The sequence below is a fragment of the Neopsephotus bourkii genome, unplaced genomic scaffold, assembly GCF_033783945.1.
Source record: "Neopsephotus bourkii isolate Nb327-2 ecotype Australia unplaced genomic scaffold, CSIRO-AGI_Nbou_v1 NB_1261, whole genome shotgun sequence".
Taxonomy (NCBI): Eukaryota; Metazoa; Chordata; class Aves; order Psittaciformes; family Psittacidae; genus Neopsephotus; species Neopsephotus bourkii.
Genome location: NW_026901746.1, coordinates 216,593 through 239,874, shown reverse-complemented (window position 1 = coordinate 239,874; position 23,282 = coordinate 216,593). Strand labels below are relative to the sequence as shown.

General features: G+C 44.5%; 1 protein-coding gene across 3 annotated transcripts in view; it reads left to right on the top strand.

The window, feature by feature from the left end:
• LOC133218501 (neuronal acetylcholine receptor subunit alpha-7-like) overlaps window positions 1–23,282 on the top strand; it is a 66,313-nt gene that overhangs the window by 18,216 nt on the left and 24,815 nt on the right. For 2 of the 3 annotated variants that reach the window (XM_061364967.1, XM_061364966.1), the window contains exons 3-6: window positions 12,960–13,004; window positions 14,709–14,818; window positions 19,866–19,945; window positions 22,040–22,207. In XM_061364967.1, the coding sequence (XP_061220951.1) occupies window positions 12,960–13,004; window positions 14,709–14,818; window positions 19,866–19,945; window positions 22,040–22,207 (403 nt within the window). Of the gene's footprint in view, window positions 1–12,255; window positions 12,367–12,959; window positions 13,005–14,708; window positions 14,819–19,865; window positions 19,946–22,039; window positions 22,208–23,282 lie in introns of those variants that run through there. The other variant, XM_061364968.1, reaches the window with a different exon arrangement.

Genomic DNA, 23,282 nt, shown 5'->3' with positions numbered 1-23,282 from the left:
AGCCCCTCAGTCTGCATGTCTGGCTGGACAGACTGAAGCATCTGGATGCTCCAGCTGCTGAAGGAAATGTCTGCTTAAAAGGAGGGTTGTTATAAACACAGTGATGTAAAGAGTAGCAGACAAAGTACAAAGGAGAGGTCACCTCTATTAGCTGACACACCGTGAAGCAGACCAAGAGGCCGTCATTCTGTCCACTCAGATGGGAGGCTGGGGGTGAGTAGACTATGCCTCCTCAGCTGCTCTGCTTGGCACAATAGAAAGCTACTTGTGCAGGGCTGCTTCTTACTTGAAGAAGGGGACAGACAGCAGAACAGTCTTGGCAGTGGTGTACGCACTAACAAAGTGCAAAGCTCCTCTTTTGGGGCACTGGTGTGTCCAGCATGCTCCATTACCATAATAGAGCAGGGTACTAGGCAAGGCCTCAAGCTGAGTGGGCTTCAGGCACTGTGCTCCCTGGGGAGGAAATAAGGACTCATAAACTGTGGAGTGCATATAGTTTTTCATCAGTCTTCTAGTCAAAACAAAGGGGTTTGAAAGGACTGGTCAGATCTGGCAGACCAATGAAAGGTTATGGGCCTGGTGCCGCAGCCGGGGGGGGGGTTTGGCTACTTGGACCATAGGAGTTGCTTTGAGAAGTATGGTGTACTGATGGGGTTCACTTGTTAGAGAAGGCGAAGAGCATCTTCAGTCGTAAGGTTGCCAAGCTGGTGAAGAGGGCTTTAAAGTTGCCAGGGGAGAGGAACATCAATCCACCCCATTCCTACCAGATAGATGCCAATGCCAGCAAGAGATGCCTAGGGCCTGGAGGGGGATTACAGGTCAGCAGGAGAACACCTGAAGAGCATCACAAAGGAATTCCTGCCACTACAGCCAGTAAGCCAGCTTCACTGGGGCACAACTTAAATGTTTCTATGCAAATGCACATAGCAAGGGGAATAAACAAGAGGAGGAACATGTGCTCCATTTGAGTGACAACTGCCCAAGCTAGAAGCTGCCTGTCAGTAGACTCTGTGCCAGAAGTTGAAGGTGAGAAGGCAGAAGGAAAGCAACACCCAGCCACATGGTACTTACTGTCTGACACAGCCTTCATAGTGTCAGTTTCTTCATATAGTCTCTGTCCAATCTGAATTCCTTTAAGCAGTTGCTTTCCTTGCATCTAAGTGGTTTTGCTTCATGAGCTGCAAAATAGAGAAGAGCCTTGCTAAACTCCACCAACTTCTGAAACCACTCTGCTTTCTCATCTGAAAATGTGCTTGCTCATTCTGTTGAGTGTTAATGTGGCACAGGCACTGTTTCCCCCTTTGTGAGGTGTGGTTTGATGCAAGAGGTGCCACATGGCTGTGAGCAGGCCAGTGCTGGCACTGGTCCTGCCAGAGGGGCAGAGAAGCATGGTAGCCACCTGTGCTGGCCCCAGGTACTGCCCCAAGAGCAAGCCATTAGCCTCCTAGCCATACCATCTGCTAGGACAAAGGCTTTCTAGGGCTGGTTCTGCAGGTAAACTGAACAACCAGAAAGTTCAAGGGTTAAACTTCTAGCTTGAATTCACCTCTCCTTTCCTAAACTGACTTTATAGCAGGTAGGTCATTCCCTCCCACCTTTCAATTCGGCACCATTATATGTTCAAATCTCTGTGCTGGATGTTAAGTAACAAACCCAGATCAATAGACAGGTGATTCAAGGCAATATAAATATTCCAGTACACATAAGCGCCTGTTCACATATTATTTCCAATATAGTATCGGTGTTCACTAGCTTAAACTGTAATCCTAACAGTACATCCTGTACGAATCTTTTATGGTAAGATAACTTCAACAATGTAAGCTTGACTATGCAAAATTCAAAAAGACAGAATATGAGAAAGAGAAAGGAGAGGGTTATAAAGCGGTATTCTGAGACTTCTTTAATTACAAACCATTGATAAGTGCTAGAGAGAGAATCTGACTCTTTCAACTCTTTCCAATTAAAGTACCTTTCTTTTTCCTCTTCTAGAAATGCCTTTGTGTTCAGCAATGGGCTTCTTGTATAGCCTTTATAAGCTGTTTACTTTCTCCTTGTATAGAACTACTCTACCAAGCCACGTATCTTTCCAGAAAGTTTTTTCTCCACCAGAAATGTGAGTCTTATCTGGCAAGAGCAAATTCAGTGAGACCAGAGCAGTAAGACTGATGCAAAACAGTGTAACTGAGAAGGAAAACAAACTGGATATCCTGAGAAAGTTGGGGCTGTTCAGCCTGGAGAAGAGAAGGCTGAATGGAGACCTCATAGCAACTTTCCAGTATCTGAAGGGGGCCTATAAGGATGCTGTGGAGGGACTCTTCATTAGCAACTGTAGTGATAGGACAAAGGGTAACAGGTTAAAACTTAAACAGGGCAAGTTTAGATTGGATATAAGGAAGAAGTTCTTTACTGTGAGGGTGACGAGGCACTGGAATGGGTTGCCCAGGGAAGTTTTGAATGCTCCATCCATGAAGGTGTTCAAGGCCAGGTTGGACAGAGCCTTGTGGTGATATGGTTTAGTGTGAGGTGTCCCAGCCCATGTCAGGGGGGTTGGAACCAGATGATCTTAAGGTCTTTTCCAACCCTAACTATTCTATGATTCTATAAAAGCTGAAAATCAGTAATTAATGATCATGAATAGGAGTCATTAAAATCCCAGGCAGAAAAATTACAGAGAGGTTGCTAGACCAACAGATTTGTTAAATTTAAATCCTAAGCTCTCTCTCCTGGTCATAAAACTCACATAGCGTGATGAACTTTGAACTCTGGGAGGAAAAATTAAATAAATTGGCCTCTTCATTAGCATGGGAGGAGCTTGAAGAAGGGAAAACCAGGGCTAATGGAGCCATTAATTATTATTACGCCTGCCCTCTAAGTGCCAGGCATTATGAAAATATCAGTCTCACCAAACCAATTAAACACATTGATAGCACAATGAAGTTAATTATGGGTATTATGGCTTCCTGTATAATACTACTTTATGGGCACATCAGCATGAAGCATTATGATGAAGTCTTAATTACTTGAATTAAAACTGCAGCTTTTTTTCATTGGCTTCTGCCTGACTTAGGTCAAAGAGCAGAGAGAGACCTCACTTAGGGAGCAGCAAAATAGTTTTCTCTCGGCATGGTTCTTCAAGCTGTACTTGATGGCTCTGGCTTTAACAAAAGAATGGCTGGTTTGCTTCTGAGGTGTTGCAGTGGTGGTCATCCAGCTTGGGTATTTCACAATAACTAATCAATTTACTGCCTGCGTGGTGGAAAGTCTGTACTATGCTCTTTGAAGATGTGTGAATTTAGATCATGTATATTCCATAATCTTGGGTAACTAATTTGATCCATCAAGGATTTTTAAGAATCTTTAGTGCTTTTACATCAGTTCCCCAAGGTGCACAAGAGCAAAATTTAAAGGTGAGATTTTCCTGATGAACTTAGGAAAACTCAGGAATTTAATAGCAGTGGCAGGTAAAGTCATCCTTTCAATAAAAGTTCAGCTGCTTGAAATGGAAAACATTTTCCACAACTCCACCTGGGAAAGGCAGCAGGGTCCCCAAAATCATTGGGCCATGCCTTGCTGTTGCCAGGGGACTGTGGAAGCTAGCATATGGCAGGGGCACAGAGTTTCTAACTCCACCAATTGCAATAAAGCAGTTAAACCAAAGCTGTTGGGATGGTGCTGGACCTAGTACTTTTTATTTTTTCAGTGTTTGGAAGGTTACTATCTTAACACTTAGCTTTACAGTTCTTTACTGTGAGGGTGATGAAGCACTGGAACAGGTTGCTCAAAGAAGTGGATACTCCATCCCTGGCAGTGTTCAAGGCTGTTCAGAGCCTTGGGTAGGTATGGTCTAGTGTGAAGCATCCCTGTCCATGGCAGGGGGGTTGGAATTAGATGATCTTAAGGTCATTTCTAACCCAAACCATGCTATGATTCTATGATTGAACACTGTTCTCTGAGTGTAAGTCCTGAGAGCCAGTGAGTTCAGCTCCTCAGTAAAAACCTTTCCATCCCTGATCACAGGCTTTAAGCGCTCATTTGAGTTTTTGAACAGGCCTGCATCCCTTTACTTTCCTATGGGGTCACAGCAGTGTGCAAATACAGGAAGAAAAAACAAAGGCAGCCTTGCAGTTTGAGTGTGTTTCTTTAATAAGTTCTCAGGGTTGGCCTATTTGGGACTTTTCTCAACTCTCCTTCAACTGCTTTCCCTGTGACTTCAAATGCTGAAAAAGTCAATGAATAATGAATAGCTTGGAATAACAATTCATGTATAGTTTTGTTTATTGAAACACCTGCTGACTGCACACAAAACACATAGAAGGCTATTTCAGGATCCACCCTGGAGAATACATAAACCACCTACATGCTATGTGTGGATGACCTGGGATTTTAATGGAGGACTGACTGCTTTTGGATGGTGACATAACATCCTTTCCCCCAGGAACCAAGTATGTATCTCAGTTCATTCAAGCAGAGAGCAATGCTGTGCTGGAAAGCCATGCAGGGGCCTCTGACCTAGCTTCTAGGTTTCCATGAAAAGCATACGTGAAACAGTAAGACAAGGCTGGTGTCTTCATTCTCCCCAGAATCTGTGTGAAAAGTTTGTTCCTGGAATTTTCAGGCCATTGTTGAAGGACTTGAGGTCCAGCAGTCTCAAAACCAGTGCTAGAGTCTGTAACATGATACACTTCACAGCAGTACTGATCTTAAGGGATGGCTGAGAAGCTGCACCTTGGGAAGAAAACCCCTAGTTTCCTAAGACAGGTACTCACAGCCCTGGTTGAAGGTCATGTGACATATGCAGCATAGGAACAAGTCTTCCTTTTTTCACCATAGTGGCAGTGTAAATTAGAAAATGTAGGCAAAAAGGCAGATAAGGCAAAAATCTGTAGGCTTGGCAGACCCTCAGTCACTCTTGTTAGTGAGTGGGAGAGCTGCCTCCCCAGATGGCCTGGCTGGCAGCAGCAAACTCCCATATCTTCCCATGTGCCTTCTTCCTGCTCTTGCCTTTGGAGAATGTGCAGATTCAGTACTTTCTTCTGCAGGTTTTACATCCAGGCCTTCTCATTTAACGTTCATAACAAAGCAAATTATGTTTTCAGACAGATAGGGAGCAAAGGCCTTCACAAGGAACATACTTCAAAGCCTTTGTTGACCATGCATTATGTTTCCTTCGGAACAGAGCTCACATTCCTGTATTTGCAGGCTGTTCTCACACAGCCCCTGTTTGAATGCTATGCCTTTTGCAGATTTTCTTAAAGTGGCTGGCTCCAGGCATTTGCAAGGGGAACAGTGTGAATGGACAGTGGTCAGACCCTCCAGTATGTAAAGCTCCTGCTATGAAAGCAAGTGTGCACAGGGCTGCTGTAAACAGCAGGCAGGGAGCCGTGCTACTCCACTCAGAATGCTCTTTTGGGAAGAACATGGTGGGCTGTTTGAAACAGTGGGACCAGGCAGAGTCATGCTGCTACCCAGTGCAAAGACCAAAGGCAGATTGTGTTGCTTTCCCACAGTGAAAAAGAAGCCAGTGCCAACAGGTGGGAATGTGGCTCAACATCAGGTGGAAAACATGAGACATCACCTCCAACCATTCATAAGAGAAAAAGCCAGAGCAGAAAGGTGACAAAAGGAGAATGGTGTGGTTGTTCCACTATGAGCTCTTAACCATATCTTTCTTAACTTGACAATGCTGGCCTTGCTGCATCTCAGTCCTGATGGGCAAAGAAATGCTTAGCAGGTGTCAGTGGATGTTTGTTCATCCTTTGTTATTCCAGTGTATTTTTTTATCTCTCCCCTTGTATTTCTCCTCTTTGTTACAGGTATTGAGATGACATACTTAATCTTCAGGTATCTCTTCAAAGTTGATGTTACTATGGCAACATTTATTCTAACTTTTTAACGAGACCCCTTAGATATAAAGGCTGTCCAGCGATGCTTACTGAATGTTGCCAAAGCAACCTGGGTTTTCATTAAGCTATCTGGTGGTGTGGGACTTCAACCATACACTACATTTAAGATGAATTTTAGTTAATCTGCTGAAGATTGTCGAGATGGCCGTTTCAAGCAATAGAAAGGACTGCCTGCTGCAGTTGCAAATTGAGTGCACAAATATTTGAAAGCCTCAACCATCCCTTTTGATATTCTTCTTCAAAATCCTGTGCAGAGACAATGCCTCTGCTAAAAATCTTTCCAAGGACATCCATTCATGTATTAAAAAACAAAAACAATGTTAAAAAAGCAAAATAAATCCTTGTCTCTAAATAGGAGAGACATCAATTTGATGGATGGACCACTCGGTGGATAAAGAACTGGCTGGAGGGCCACACACAAAGAGTTGTGATCAATGGCTCAATGTCCAGCTGGAGACCAGTAACGAATGGTGTCCCTCAGGGATCGGTATTGGGACCGGTCTTGTTTAACATCTTCGTCACTGACATGGACAGTGGGATTGAGTGTGCCTTCAGCAAGTTTGCCGATGACACCAAGCTGTGTGGTTCGGTTGATACGCTGGAGGGAAGGAATGCCATCCAGAGGGATTTTAACATGCTTGTGAGGTGGGCTGATGCCAACCTCATGAAGTTTAACCATGCCAAGTGCAAGGTCCTACACCTGGCTCAGAGCAATCCCAGACACAGCTACAGGCTGGGCAGAGAAGAGATTCAGAGCAGCCCTCTGGAGAAGGACTTGGGGGTGTTGGTCGATGAGAAAATGAACATGAGCGCTTGCAGCCCAGAAAGCCAACCGTATCCTGGGCTGCATCAAAAGGAGTCTGACCAGCAGGTTGAAGGAGGTGATCCTGCCCCTTTATTCTGCTCTCGTGAGACCTCACTTGGAGTACTGTGTGCAGTTCTGGTGTCCTCAACATAAAAAGGACATGGATCTGTTGGAACAAGTCCAGAGAAGGGCCACGAGAATGATCAGGGCACTGGAGCACCTCCCATATGAAGATAGGCTGAGAAAGTTGGGACTGTGCAGACTGGAGAAGAGAAGGATGCGTGGAGACCTCATAGCAGCCTTCCAGTATCTGAAGGGGGCCTATAGGGATGCTGGGGAGGGACTCTTCATTAGGGACTGTAGTGGTAGGACAAGGGGTAATGGGTTAAAACTTAAACAGGGTAAGTTTAGATTGGATATAAGGAGGAAATTCTTTCCTGTGAGGGTGGTGAGGCACTGGAATAGGTTGCCCAGGGAGGTTGTGAATGCTCTGTTCCTGGCAGTGTTCAAGGCCAGGTTGGACGAGGCCTTGGGTGATATGGTTTAGAGCGAGGTGTCCCTGCCCATGGCAGGGGGGTTGGAACTTGATGATCTTAAGGTCCTTTCCAACCCTAACTATTCTATGATTCTATGAACCAAAGTAGCCAGGTATGGCCTTTGGTGATTTCTGAGAGCAACCTTTCAATATGTGACTTTTCTGGCCAGTATCTTTCAATAAATCAGTGGCTGATTCAACCCTCCCAGTTCTGTAGCTCTGAGAAGACAAGGATTAATGATGCCTGCTACTCACCTGTTAACAAGTGCCTTGCTACAGAGATGACACATTGCATTATGATCTGACTACTGAACTGGAAAGGGCTCTGGGACTTTGTCCATGTGCTATGACCCCGGTAATTATGTGGCTGGGAATAATACATTTCATTTAGACGTTAGCCTGACGAGGGAGAACCTACTGACAGGCAACATTGCAAAAGGCAGGCAGACCTACATACCTTCTAAGCTTTGGATGAGAGCAGGGAAAGAAAACAGAACTAACACATTCATGGGTCAAAAGTGGCTGTAGGAATAAGCAGACATCCAGCACAGAGAATTAACAGGGGTCAAGCAGAAGATAGAAAGGGGAGAAAGTGACCCAGATAGAGACAGGAAGGATTTAGTGTACAACTGTTGCACTAGCTAGTGATAACAGCATTAACTTTTCCCAGCATTTTTGAACACCAGAAGCAAACTCACATGTCTGAGCTGAACATCTGCAGCCCACTGAGCTGAACTCTCAGGGGAGTGCTAGAGAAGCACCTCTGGGGACCAGTCATCTCCAGTCTCACGTGGGATCTCAGCAGGGCTGTTTTGTTCCTTTGCTGAGGGGGAAAAGCCAGAAGCTGAGAGCTTGCCAGACATGGAGGGGAGGTCATCCCTAAGGCTAACACTGCCAAATGAGACAGAAACTTCTCACATGAAAAGCAGTGTGATGAATCATTCATGTTTTCTGCTGGGAAGAAAGGCATCCTTAGAACTAACCTTAAATCCCTCTGCACTAACCAATGACACACAGTAAGGGAACCACCCCCAGCACTTCCCAAGCTTTTGTTTAGAATTAGCTTTTACTTAAAGTGGTACTGGCCGGTGACCTCTTGGGAGAGAGTACACACACACAATCTCATGGTTTACTGTAAGTATCTTTGTAACAGACAAATACACCTGGACAAAGGCCAGCCCAGTGTGAAGTGAGCTTTGCTGCTCTTGCAAACCAGGCACTTCTGTCAAATGCACATCCTTGTTTGTAAAACTTGCTGTACCACTAAGAAGCACCTATCAGGCTGCATTTTTTTATGAGTGCTGAATATGGAAGTAACACTGTCTGTGTTTTGCTGTCCATAAAGCCAAAAACACTTGGAAAGCTCAGCAGCCTGAAAGCAAGGATGAGAATAGACTCTCTTCGGCCATGAAAACATCCTGAAGAGACGTTTCTTCCCTCCCAACCCCCAAGCTGACAGATAAGCAGCCCAATGCCCTGGTTAGATTTTGTGTTCTTGCTGACTGCTGTTATCAAAAGGCAAGACAAGAAGACCACGCAGGGCTGTATTTAAGCCTGTGAGAACTCTGATAGACAGGCTTTCCTTTGACTGCAAAACAAATTTGAAATGCAGGACAGTAGCAGCACAGTAGCACTGTGAAAAAGATACCCTGAATAATAAATTTAATGCTACCTGAAATAGATGGCTGATGAATTGCTTGGAGTTAAAACTTATTACCAAGGTCAGTAGCATCTGACTTTGAGCAAAGAGCTCACAGAGGTGTGACAGGGGAGTAGGTAAAGGCAACAAAGTTTTGTGAAATACAGAAGTTAGCCCTAGATGTCTTCTTTTGCAGTCCATCAAGTATAAAATTACTATGCCAGGTAAAAGGGAGTTTACTTGTAAGCCCAGAGCCACACCTGAAAGGGTCCTGACAGGAGGCATCTGCACATGCAGGAAACCCATAGACCTCTCACATCTACACTGCACTTTAATGCATCCCCCTGTGGCTGTTAGGTAGCCAACAAAAAGAGGAAGGTCCCCTCCTCTTCTTCCCTATAGGGTGCAATGTAGATGTTTATTTTGCACAGGAAACAAATTGCCTAGCTCTTGCAGTCCACCTTTGGTCATGGTTTTCAGGCTTCTTTAGCAGTATGCAGAAAGACTGTAAGAGTACATGCACAACTTGCAAGTATAAAGCAATTACCGGTTGGCTAGCAATACAAAATATGTCTAGGATTTAATAACTGACTCAGAGAAGCATCATGCTTACCATCCCTAGAAGACACCTGAGAAGTCATCGGTGATCAGGAAAGCATCAGTCAGAGGGAAAGAGACTGGCCTGTATCAGTCACTGGGACACAGCCTCTATTGTTGCTGGGTTGCTTTCATTTCCCATGTCACTTGACACAGATAGCTCTGGTAACCCCATCAATTACCAGGTCTGGTTTGTTGGTTTCGGGGTTTTTTTTTTTTCACTTTAGGGTTTTATACCTTTCCAAGTTGGTGTTTATCCCTTTGAATCCTTTAGCGTCTAAAAAAATGTGTCTTAGCAAGCTTAGTCCTGTGTGTTATTTCTTTTTTCTTATTTTTCTGTAGGCTTCATGATTGCTTCAGCAATTACCACCAAGGAGACTAAGGGAGTTTTAGATGGACAGGGCCTCTGGAGGCAGATTGTTATATGCCCGAAGAAAGGCACATATATGCTGCCAAAATCTGGAGAGCAGCAGAGAAGTGAAATGTATGAGCAGTATAATGACATAAAATCACAGCTGATTTTTGTTTGGCATCTTCCAGCAGCAGAAGCAGTTTAGAAAGATTTCAAGGGAACTCAAGAGAAGCAGAAGAGGAAGTAGTGTGATAGACAGTTTTACGTGGAGGAGTACGGCAGAGTCCTGTTTCATTCCTGAAGTTTGTTTTTCCTGGGCACATGATCCTGGTTGCATGAGAGTAACTGTCCATAGTGCCAAAAGAGCCAGGAATTCTCGAGATCAATTATGTCTGCCTTTCCAGGTTGTGAGGTTTCTGCAACTCCAACAACCCAAGTGAGAAAATAGAGGACATCATGACACAGACAAGGTTACTGCTAAGGGCTCAACAGTACCAGTGGTCGAGTACCCTCTGAGCTGGGGAATCAGTAATTAGGAAGCTTCCACAGGCAGTTCTGCTTCATGCATTAGCCCGAGAGTCTTCAGTCCCCAGTGTAGGACACACAAGAACTAAAACCTAGAGGCCTCATACAAGAAAGCACATGCCAAGTGGTGCAGCTCAGTGAGATGGTGCAGCTCACATCTTCCATGGCACTTCTGAGGTAGTTTCTTTACGTATGTACCATGAGGGTAGCTCTGTAGAAGAAGAGCTACAGGATAGCTTTTCTGTAGAGAGCTCTGTAGAGAATAAGGAGAGGAGGGGAAGAAAGAGCATGAATGTTGCTTAAGGTGAGCAGACTGGTGTTTTTCTAAAGTGAATAAGGCAGTTTTGGCATTGCTACCTTGTTAGCCAATAAGTACTGCAAAAAGTATAGTATAATTTAGGTTCAGAGTGAACCAAAAAGCCAAGCCTATTTCAGGACTGTGGTTTACCTTGCAGTTTTGGAGAGGAAGCTTTGTGGATGTTGAGTGCCAGTGAAGAGTAGAAGTGGCATGGACTCAAGTACAGCAGGGAAGGTGGTAGTGAGGTAGATGTTTGGCATGAAGAACAGTGGCAAGCACTCTGTAATTCATCTTCTACATTGAGGACATGACCAGAGAGGGCATGCATGCCCAGGATACTCTGTAGAGTTTAAATGCCTGCCAGAGCAGTCTGCAATAGCAGCGTTCCAACCCCAAACACTGAAGACAACCTTACACACTTCACATGGCATGAACACACAGAGAGACATGTGACTAGGTAGCTCAGCCATCTGGAGCAGCTGGGGATTTGCATCATGACCCCAGGAAATTAGCTTGGTTAGGAGAGAGCCTCAGCCTGGGCCCACGGGTAGGCAGTGGAGACTGTTCTTAGAAATTTGCTAGGTCAACAGATCATCTTGCATCTTGGTGAAGCTTCCTGTTGGCTGTTCCTACAGCGTACTTGCCATGAGTCTATCCTGTTGGTGCTTCCACATTCCCACGCTTCTGTGTTGCACCCTGAGGTCTGATCACTGCAGTCCAGCAACAATGGGCTGCAGCTCCCTGGGTTTGCTGCAGTTTCACAGCAGCTTTGTCTGATGTTAAAACATATCTCTGTCCTTTGGAGATATTCTTATCTTCCTTGTAATGTAGCTGATCTCCAGTCTCTGCATGAGTTATGTGTTTCTCAATTGCTGTGGAAGAAAGAGAAAAAAACCCAAAAATTTTGCCTGTAGTTAAATAAGAGTAGTGTTTCAGGGGCCCAAATCATAGTTTATTTCAACTTATCTATAGGAAGGTAAATCTAGTCAGTGCACCACAGGGTGGGAATTTGTGAGAAAATAGGTTGAAGGTAATTTAACTTTGTTGTGGACAAGTGAGTCACCAGGGCCGGGCCATAGCTGTGCCTTCCAGTATGTGCCCAAGACAGCTGAGCTGGAGCAAAGAGGGAAACTGTTGCTTTCTGCTGTGCCTCTTGGCCAAGAATGTGGTTTTATCAGAGAGTGGCTGACTTGGTCAGGCCTGCCCCCAGCTGCAGCATCAAAACCAAGCTTGAGGATGCACCTCAGTCAAAACTGCAGTGCCTCTGGAGAGGTAAGGGTTAAACACAGGTGGTGCAGTTCTAGAGTAATGGTTGGACTTGATTATCTTTTCTAAATTAGTTGATTCTGTGATTCTATGATTCTATGCTCTGAGGGGGAAGAAACACCTCCCTGTGGTGTGGAAACAGCTGGGCATACCGTGAGCCCCAGCCTCACTGAGTACCCCAGCCTCAGCTCTTGGGAAGCCTGGGGCATGTGCTGATAATGGAAGCTGTGTGGGGCAGGGATGTGGATCTGGAATGTAACCCTGAAGTAACCCTGCAGCCTTGCTTCTCCATCCCTGCAGTTGGAAGTAGCACTGCAGGGTGCTGCACCTGCAGGCCAGCTGCAGCAAGCTGAGCACCCTGTGGCTCCCCACACTTGGAGACCAGCTGAGCGACAGCTTCTCTCTTTTGTAAGTTAGAGCTGCATCCCTGTGGCCTCTCCATGCAGGTATGTGAACCTATAGACTCCTGCTTTGTGCAGGCACCATGTGAGCTCTTCTAAAGCAGCATTTGTATCCTTTTGCCCAAGGCTCGTGCTTCCCTTTCAGCCTCAGCTAAGCTACATAATGTGATCACTCCAAAAGAGCAGCAGTTCCAGCACCATTTCACAGTTGTTTTGCAGTGCAGCAAATAAACCATAAAATCTCTCCAACTACTGCATGCTGTGTGGTACTGGAAATGGTCTTGTTTTGACCAACTAGCTAGAAGGAAAAGCCTGTGCTTTTGGTAAGCAGTCTGATTGTCCCCAGCAAAATAAGAGCAATTATCTAGTATTTTCACTTTTATTGTTGATCAGGTACAGTAAATGCAGGAGGTCTGTAGGGTTAGAGGTAGAAAAGAGCTGTTATTTTCTGTGCCATACAATTCAGTGGTTTTTGCACTGAGCTCAGTCAGATCCATAAAGTTTGTGGCTATTTACCCTGAGAGTCTGAGTTTTCTAAAGAAAACGGAAACTCTTGACCTGTAATCAAGCTGTACTTTGAGTTTCATCTTTTTTTTTTTTTCTGTTTTCTTCCCTTTCCTTCCCCCTTTCATTCAAAGGATGAGAAGAATCAGGTGTTGATTACAAATGCTTGGCTGCAGATGGTGAGTAACCTATGTCAATAAGGAAAAACCTCTTTTCTAATAGCAAACTACTGAATGTGGTATCTTAGCCAAAAAGCAAGACTGCTGTATTTTTAACTTGTTTATAATGTGAAACAAACAGGCATCTTGAAATTCCTCTAGTGCTCCTTTTAGCACTGAGACATCATAAATCCTTTGGGCAGACGTGTTGACCTTTGCAGCATGAAACCAGCTGCATTGTTAGGCCAGCAGATTAGCAGGGTTTAGTAACAAAGAGCCCCAAGATCCAGTCCCACCATAGCTGAAGAAGAGTTTCTTCAAGGGGCTCAAGGACTTTTCCAAGGCTGGTGACAGGGACTTCTTGTGAAAGAGCCAAATGCCAGCAAGAGCCAGGCATCCTGCACTCATGGCTTCCGGAAAAAATCCTCATCTCTGTCTGAAACAGGGAGTCAGGGCTGCCCCTGAGGAGGGCAGGGCACAAATATCCCCTGCACTTGTCACCAAACACAGCAGTGATGCAGTCACATTGGACTACATGGAGATTGCTTGGGCTGGGCAGTGGGGTGGCCAAGTGTGGCAAGCAGCCCCTGCCAGCAGTGCTGAGGCACGTCAGTGGGAAAACTGCTTTTCTTCCTGTTTTACAAACCTCATCCATAAATGTTCCCCTTCCTCTTCTGAAACCTGCTGCAGTTGCATCATGACCTGCACCAGTCATGCAGCATAAGCAAAACTGGTCTTCACTGAGGGGCTTTGGGTGAGAGAGTTTTCTGTCAGGTCTGCTGCTGGCCCTGTATGGTAGGAGGTATGATCTTTTCTCATGGTGTGTAAGCCAGTCTCCTTAATGGCTTGTGCTCAGTAGGGATGCAGTTCTGGAGGGAATAACCTGTGGGAGACTTGAATGATTGAACTAATTCTGCTTTGACTTCAGCAGCCAAACACTATCTCATGTTAATGGGTGCAACTGAACAGACTGTTTCTTCCTCAGCTACCTACTGGGATTTGCAGTAGAAGTGAGTGATTTCCTATTGCAAAAACTAACCCAGGCCAGCCTATAGGACTATAGACAAGAGCCCGTGGATGTCTTGTCCCTTACAGAGGTGTTCTTCAGTTGTAGCACTGATAACTCTTTCCCTTGCAGCCCTCCCAAAGAGCTTTGCTGAAAGTCACAAAGTTCAGCACAAAAGCTGTACCAGCACCTTTCTTGAATTAACTATGTTGAGTTGTAGGATAGGGCATTAGAAACAACCCCTTAGGATATAAAGTTCACTTGCCTACCTGTCCTAGCAAGGTGGTTATTAAGAGTCACCCAACCTTTGCAATGAATTAAATTATTTCCACTGAATAGGGACTTTCAGACTGTAGTACCTGTATGACTGAAGATACCAAAGTCATTCAAACCACCTCAGCCCAGAATCACCATGCCTCATGGTGATGCCTACTGCCAGTGTTTTTGCTGGCCCATCAGAAAAGGTTTGGGATGTCTGGCTTCAGGCCACAAGGTGGAGAGGTTAGACACTAAATTAAAATAAAGCTCACAGCATTCAGTCATCACACTGTGGATTTCTCAGTATATGTTAATATTTCATAATAATTAAAGTCTAGAATAAAACTATTATCATAATACTGCTATTACTACTAGAAAATCCATTCTGTTCCCATAATATTCCACACAGCTTTGAAGACTTTTACCAGCTCATATAACCTGATGTATGTATTTGCCAACAGTACTGGGTTGATGTTTACTTATCTTGGGATCAGCATGAATACCCCGGGGTGCAGAACTTGCGATTTCCAGCCGACCAGATTTGGGTACCAGACATTCTTCTATATAACAGGTAAGCAAGATGTGCAGCAGCTGGTGAGAGCATAGAACTAGACCATTTGATGCTGAATATTGGCCATGCTTCACTGATATTTTGAGGCTTTTGCAATCTGGGAATTTGGCTCTTACTCTGGAAACAGTAGCAATAAAAGCAAACAAGTATCCACTAACAGAATTTTCTAATAGCCAATAGAAGTCTTCCCTGATGTAACTCTGCAGATGTCTTCTTTACCTTTTTTCCAGTGAACACAGAAAATAATCCATATTCTTCTTATAATTACCATGGCTCTCATGGAAAATTATTGTCAGGTATCTGCCATAGTGTGCCTGCCTGAGCTAAACAGATTGATTTTCTTCCCTCTTTCCTCATCACTCATGTTTTATAAAACTTGCCATCATTCCTGTTCTCCTCTGAACACTCTGTAATCTGTTTTTCCTCCTTCACAGCTGAATCCAGGTCTTTAGCCAGCAATTCTGCAGTGTTGACTAGAGTGGAAGCTCTCTAGACAGATGTTTCTTTAATGCTTTCCAGGAAGAGGGCATTTTGGTTTTGCTTTGACTAACAGCTTAGTTTTGGACTTACTATTTGATCTATCACAAACTCCAGACATTGTACCTCAGAATCACAGAATCCCAAGGGTTGGAAGGGACCTCAAAGGATCATCTGGTCCAACCCCCCTGCAAGAGCAGGGTAACCTAGAGTACATCACACAGGAACTTGTCCAGGCAGGCCCTGAGTATCTCCAACGTAGGAGACTCCATGACCCCCCTTGGCAACCTGTTCCAGTGCTCTGTCACTCTCACAGTAAAGAAGTTTTTCCTGATGTTCACATGTAACTCCTATACTCCAGTTTACACCCATTGCCCCTTGTCCTATAACCGGACATCACTGAAAAAAACCTAGTTCCATCATCCTGACACTCACCCTTTACATATTTGTAAACATTGATGAGGTCACCCCTCAGTCTCCTCTTCTCCAAGCTAAGGAGACCCAGCTCCCTCAGCCTCTCCTCATAAGGGAGATGTTCCACCCCCTAAATCATCTTAGTTGCCCTGCGCTGGACTCTTTCAAGCAATTCCCTGTCCTTCTTGAACTGAGGGTCCCAGAACTGGACACAATATTCCAGATGCGGCCTCGCCAAGGCAGAATAGAGGGGGAGGAGAACCTCTCTTGACCTACTAAGCTTTCTAAGGCACCCTAGGATGCCATTGGCCTTCTTGGCCACAAAGGCACATTGCTGGCTCATGGTCATCATCCTATCCACCAGGACCCCCAGGTCCCTTTCCCCTTCACTACTTTCCAGCAGGTCAGTCCCCAACCTGTACTGGTACATGGGGTTGTTCTTCCCCAGATGCAAGACTCTAACTTGCCCTTGTTGAATTTTATCAAGTTTCTCCCCTCCCAGCTCTCCAGCCTGTCCAGGTCTCACTGAATGGCAGCACAGCCTTCTGGTGTGTCAGCCACTCCTCCCAGTTTAGTATCATCAGCAAACTTGCTGAGGGTACACTCAGTTCCCTCATCCAGGTCGTTGATGAAAATATTAAACAGCACTGGTCCCAGCACTGACTCCTGAGGTACTCCACTAGTCACAGACCTCCAGCTAGATTCTGCCCCATTGACTACAACTCTCTGCCTTCTTCCTTTCAACCAGTTCTTGATCCACCTCACTACCTGATCATCAAGCCCACACTTCCTTAGCTTATCTATGAGGATGCTGTGGGAGACAGTATCAAATGCCTTACTGAAATCAAGAAAAACCACATCTACCGCTCTACCATCATCCATCCACCTAGTTACTTCCTCAAAGAAGGCTATAAGGTTGGACAAACATGACTTCCCCTTGGTAAAACCATGTTGGCTGCTCTTAATGACCCCCTCATCCTTGATATGTCTAGAGATGGTGTCAAGAATAAGTTGTTCCATCACCTGTCCAGGGATGGAAGTTAGGCTGACCGGTCTATAATTACCCAGGTCACAGTATCACAGTATGCTAGAGATTGGAAGGGACCTCAAAAGGTCATCTAGTCCAATCCCCCTGCCGGAGCAGGAACACCTAGATGAGGTTACACAGGAACGTGTCCAGGCGGGTTTTGAATGTCTCCAGAGAAGGAGACTCCACAACCTCCCTGGGCAGCCTGTTCCAGTCTTCTGTCACCCTCCCTGAGAAGAAGTTTCTTCTCAAGTTTAAGTGGAACCTCTTGTGTTCCAGTTTGTACCCATTGCCCCTTGTCCTATCATTGTTTGCCACTGAGAAGAGCCTGGCTCCATCCTTGTGACACTCCCCCTTTATATATTTATATACATTAATAAGGTCACCCCTCAATCTTCTCCAAACTATAGAGACCCAGCTCCCTCAGTCTTTCCTCATAAGGGAGATGCTCCACTCCCTTAATCATCGTAGTTGCCCTGCGCTGGACTCTCTCCAGCAGGTCCCTGTCCTTCTTGAACTGAGGGGCCCTCCTTCTTGCTCTTCTTATAGACTTCTTATAGACTGGAGTGACATTTGCCATCCTCCAATCCTCAGACACCTCTCCTGTTTCCCACGACTTACCAAAGATGATGGAAAGTGGCCGAGCAATGACCTCCGCCAGCTCCCTCAGCACCTGTGGGTGTTCCATCCAGACCCCTCGATTTGTAGGTGTCCAGATTGCATAACTGATCCCTAACCCAATCCTCATCTACCAAAGCAAACTTCTCCTTTATCCTGACTCCTTCTGGGGCAATAGGAATCTGGGGCCCCCGGGGAGAGTCTGCAGGCGTAAAGACACAGGCAAAGAAGGCATTCAGCACCTCTGCCTTCTTTATATCCTCTGTCTTCAGGGCACCCACCTCGTTCAGCAGTGGGCCTATATTGCCTCTTGTGTTAGTTTTATCCATTATGTATTTGAAGAAGCCCTTTCTATTGTCCTTAACCCAACTTGCAAGATTAAGTTCAAGGAGGCCATAGCTGTCCTAATTGCCTCCCTACATCTTCTAACAACTGTCCTATATTCCTCCCAAGTGGCCAGCCCCTCCTTCCATAATCCATAGATTCTCTTTTTCCACGTGAGTTTGCCCAGCAGTTCCTTGTTTAACCATGCTGGTCTTCTGGCTCTCTTACTTGGTTTCCTACCCACTGGGACACTCTGATCCTGAGCTTGGAAGTGGTCCTTGAATGCTGACCAGCTATCTTGAGCCCCTTTACCACCTAGTACCCTTTCCCATTAGGCTTCCCTTAGCAATTGATTGAAGAGGCCGAAGTTGCCCCTTCGGAAATCCAGAATTGTGGCCTTGCTAGCCTTGCTGTCTTGCTAGATTTTCACTGATCTGCCCTTCTCTGACAGTTTCAAGGGTAAAGCTTTCTAACCATCCAGACTGAAATTCATTCTGCTGGTTTCCCTAGTTCACCAAGATCCATTTTACATTCTAAGGCTCATGAGAAGACGTCCAAAGAAGGCTTAGAGTGACCTGGATTGCTTAAGTGTTCTTCTTCAGCTTTACTCTTCACAGTCTCTTTATTCCTTTTCAGTCTCCAAAAAGGAGGCATATAGCTCGGTCCATATTACGTTAGAAGGACATGGTGTAGCAAAAGCTCTCTGAAGTTCAGATAGATCACCTGCTTCCTCTTGCTCAGTCAGTTAGAAAAGTGGATTGATTTGATGCAGTTGACCCTTGGCAAATCTGTGCCAGCTGTTTTCACCTCATTATCTTTGAAGTTAGGTTAATATGTCTATAACTTCACCTTTAAAAAAATAAATCAGAGTTCTCTTTGATCTTTCTTGATTCACTGAGCCCTTCCATATTCTCCACGAGCTCTCACAGCTAATTGTTAATGCTTCAGAGGATATTTCGGTCAGTCCCTTCAGTTCTCAAGAGTAAATTTTATCAGCCCTGCCAACTGGAATCTGTCTTATCTGCATTTCTTTAGCCTATTGCTCCCCTATTCTGCCCTGAATTCCTGCCAACTGTATGAGAATTAATTGTGAGCCACAGCTTGTGAAGTGTTAGGTACAGAGAGTGAAGGAGACTGCAGCTGTTTGTGCACTCTTGTTTCCTTTCCTCCCTCAGCAAGGAAAGAATCTATGTGGTCCTTTGTGTTTTCCGGATTTCCCTTCATTTATAAATAACTTTCTTGCGCTTTTCATGTCTTTTCATAGTTATTACTCATTCTGTGCTTAGTCTTTGATTTTATCCCCTTTGCTTTGTGTTGGGGACAATACTGAGAACCGAGGACTCAGTATTAAAGGAATAAAAAGGAGGTCATGGGAGGAACAGAGGGTCTGAATTTACCATAGCTAGTTGTGAGGGTGTGTAAGGTGCAGGCTGTGTCATGCAACAGCCGTGACAGGCAAGGCTCTACACCATCAGCCTGTAGGGGAGCCCACGTTAGTTAAACTCTTCTCAAGAGACCCTCTGGAGCAAGTCTCCAGGCTTGCTCCCTTGAAGAGTTCTTGTCTTTGCCTGGCTCATTACTCCCCTGTTTTATTCATAATTGCTGGAACTGTAAAGAAATTATCTTTTCTTGGTCCCTTTCACCTAGTTTCTCCTCTTAGAGTCTCAATTAATCTCTTCCTACAAGCCTCAGTGCCATCCTCCACTGCTTGAAGCATACCCATCACCTCCCTGCATCCTGAAAGACTGCAGAATTGTTGTCTTAGGCCACTATTACTCTTGCAAAAGGTATCTGGATAACAGATAACTTGATTTGCACTGTAGCTGCCTGATTCTGACAGAAGCCCCAGAAAAGTCATATCATCCTGGCTGTCTAGTCTTAGGATACAGCTACTGTGACACCTTTCCTCCTTTCTCTTCTGTGTTTTCTCCGAGACATCAAACATCTTTGCTTCTCACTCCTTTGAGGACATTGCAGCATGGACCATCATGCCTGAGAGCAGGCCAACAGCATCTATGAGAAGCTGAGATACTGATCAAGGGTGGACATGTCACCCAGATGTTAAGACCTTAATTCATAGTCTGTGCATAAAATTCAGCCAAAATGTTGTTTTTATGTTGACAGTTACTACATCTTAACTCAAACATCAGCTTGATTTTTGTTTGTTTTGTTTATACTCTGTTATAGTGCAGATGAAAGATTTGATGCGACATTCCACACAAATGTTCTGGTGAATTACTCTGGATCCTGCCAATATATACCCCCAGGTAGGAAGGACACAGAAAACATTTGTTTGCTTTAAGTCAAATAAATACAAGAAGTTTTTCTTCATGAATGAAACCAAGGTGTTTAGAAGCAGTCTGTGGAAATTTTGCAAGCTATATAATTATGGGACATAGTCAGTGATATAATTTACATCCATTATTAGTGGTGCATTTCCACTTCACAAATCAATAGATTACTCTTCTAAGCAGTTTGCTTAGAACATTAAGAGGCCCAGCTGAAGTGTTGTCTAAAGCAAGGCAATGTGAACACTCACATCATGTTTCATGTGTAATTCACTTAGCTCTTTCTTGAGAGTGGAAAGGCATGTGACCACAGGAATGAAATTGACACGTACCAGAGAAGAGAATTCTCCATCCCTCTAGGTAGGGAGGCGATGCAGAGGTTGCCTATGTAGGCTGATCTAGTATCCTGCTCATCTCTTGGTGAGCTACAAACTCCATGGTGAAGAATTGGTTACTTAAGAACCAAAAGAAAGAGTAAACAGAAAAACTAATAAAGGAAATCTGTTGTATAAAATACCGGAAGTCCTTTGTTACAGTGATTTAACTGCTGCCAAAAATCTGCAAAATTTTGGAAGGGAAAAGTTTATAATCAGCCTGCTAACTGGCAACAAGGGCTCACAGAAGCAGCTAGATTAATCAAGACACTGGAAAACATGGAAGAGTGGAAAAAATGGTGTTTCCAAAGCTTCATGAAAGTTTTATTTCCCATGACTCTAAGAGCAGGCTGTACTCATTGTGGTTCTCAATTAGAGAAAAAAGTTGGAGGAAGAAAAAGGACAAGAAAGGAACAACTGTCTGTTGTTAAGGAAAAGATCACAGCCAAGATTCAGAAGCTGTGATCAGAGCCTCCATGTAGGCCATCCAAAAATGGCCATGATGGTGGGAGTCAGACCTCCCAGATAGCGAAGAGACAAATCAAAGGAAACCCAGCCATCCCAGATCAGGAACATAGTCTTGCACACATGGTTATGCCACAGTGTCCTGTGCCTTTGCAGCAGAAGGCAAAGTCAGTATTCAGGAATCTCTGTTTTGGGGATTTTATCTTCAGAAGGCACAGCTCAAGAACTTACTGTAAAACACCAAACTCTGATCAGTTAGATGACTTGGAGCTGGGATTTGCATTAGTCGGTGTTTTAGTAAGCATACAGACACAATAACTGCATATATGAAGGCTAGGTGCAGTACTGGGGATAATTTTCCAGCAAAGCAGAACTGCCTTTCCTTCACACAGTGCCTCTGAACTGGCCAGCATGCAGTGAGCTGGTGAGGTAAGGTGAAGGCCTACAGGGGTGAGGGTTTGCAGGCATGACCTCTGTACTTTGCCACCAGATGCCAGTGGTGCAGACTGCACAGATCATCTCCCCACTCTTCAAGCTCTCCATGCTCCTGGACGACTGAGGAAGTCCCACAGCCACAGCTGTGGCCCCACAAATAAAGGTTGAAGCATCAGTTAGGGTTTTTTCTAGTTCTCTCAGCTGAATTGAAAAAAAAAAAAACAAGAAAAAATGGATTGCAACAATAAACAAGTATTCATCTCTTAAGCTGCTTAAAATGTCACATGAAATAATGACAGTGGACTAGGCACATCCAGAGTAAAATTCAAGGTTAACATACAGAAGACAATGCCAGCACTGAGTGAGGTTTAGCATAACATGTATTTTCAAGGGACTGTGGGTCTAATGCAGGGTCTAATACAGAGCTCCTTTCAAAGAACTTGTCATAGAACTTGCAGGCAGAGTGTGTAGTGGACATCCATGTAGTCCATCCACAGGCTTCTGTCAGGCCCTGCAGCACTGCCTGTGATCTGCTGGGTACAGCCACCAGTGGCAAGAGTGTCCTGGGCAACCTACCTCAAGGATGCGGTGAAAGAGAGAGGGATCTTCTTGGATACCCTAGGAAAGGAGGTTATTCCACCCATGGTAGCATCTTCTGCGTGCGCTATTTGTTTGATTACATTGTGACTAATCAGACAGACTTTTGGAGAGCAAAGTTGCTCACAATCAATCAGAGAGATAAGGGTAGAAATTAATTGCACCCTGCACATGCTTGCTTCTGCCTGATTTCTATTTACAGGCATTTTGAAGAGCACATGTTACATTGACGTCCGCTGGTTCCCCTTTGATGTGCAGAAGTGTGATCTGAAGTTTGGCTCCTGGACTCACAGTGGCTGGTTGATTGACCTGCAGATGCTCGAGGCAGATATTTCCAACTACATCTCAAATGGAGAATGGGATTTAGTGGGTAAATCATCTGGCCTAAAAATTTTTAGTAATTTTCAAAGGCAACCCCCAAATATATAGAAATGATCAATCCCACTGGGACATGAAATACAGATACTTAAAAAAGAGAAAAAAAATCACAAATCAGAGACATCTTCTCAGCTGCATTTATCAAACTGTGTCTGAAAAGGCTGTGCTCTGAAGCAATTGCATGCGGCTGGGTACATAATGAAATCTACTGGTCCTGATGCACCTGAACTGTATGTCTAAACTCGGATGTCTCATGTAGGTGCATGGAACACTACTGTCACATCTATTCTAACATGTCAGCCAAAGATTGATTGGTGTTAATCCCACTATTTCAGCAAAACTGGAATAAGCATTTAGAGAGATCTATCTCTGTCACCCCCAAAAAATCAAAGTGTCTACCAGTTCATAATAACTGCAAATAACTGCAGTTCTGTATGTTTCTATTCCCTTCTGTGCTTTAGAGAATACCTGTCTTTTTTGAAGATAAATCTATGCCCAGAACTAGTTATTCAAGTTCTGGGCATAGAACTTGTGAGCTCATATTCAGTGTGAGCTCCTAGTGAGTTATTTTGAGCTCATTTATGTAGCTGCAAGTCAGAAGCAGTTTCAATGGAAAGAGCTTAGGCCACCCTGAGAAAAGCTTGCAGAAGATGCACACCATCTTCTGTCTGGAGATGCAGATAAGGATATAACTGACTAACTGCATGCAGTAGTTTTACCTTTCAGGGCATCTGAGAAATAATACAGTAAGAAACATCACTGGTATTCAGTTTCATGAGAAGACAAAGGACTCTGTAGGGAAGTTCCACTAAAGTCCATCCACTTTAAAACACTCTTGACTTTACAGTGCTCCTTTATGGTGAATGAGGCACATTGCCTGTTGTCCTCTTTAATCTATTAATCCATGTGCGCATCATTGGCTGGAAGTGTTAGAAAAATTACTTCTGCCTGGCAACTGATTTGGGGGTGTCTTTTCTCTCTTATCAGTTGCTACAGGACACTTAAAAGCACTATTCTATGCACAGTGTGTGTTGGAGGTGCTGCACATTGGCTCATAAACCATCAGT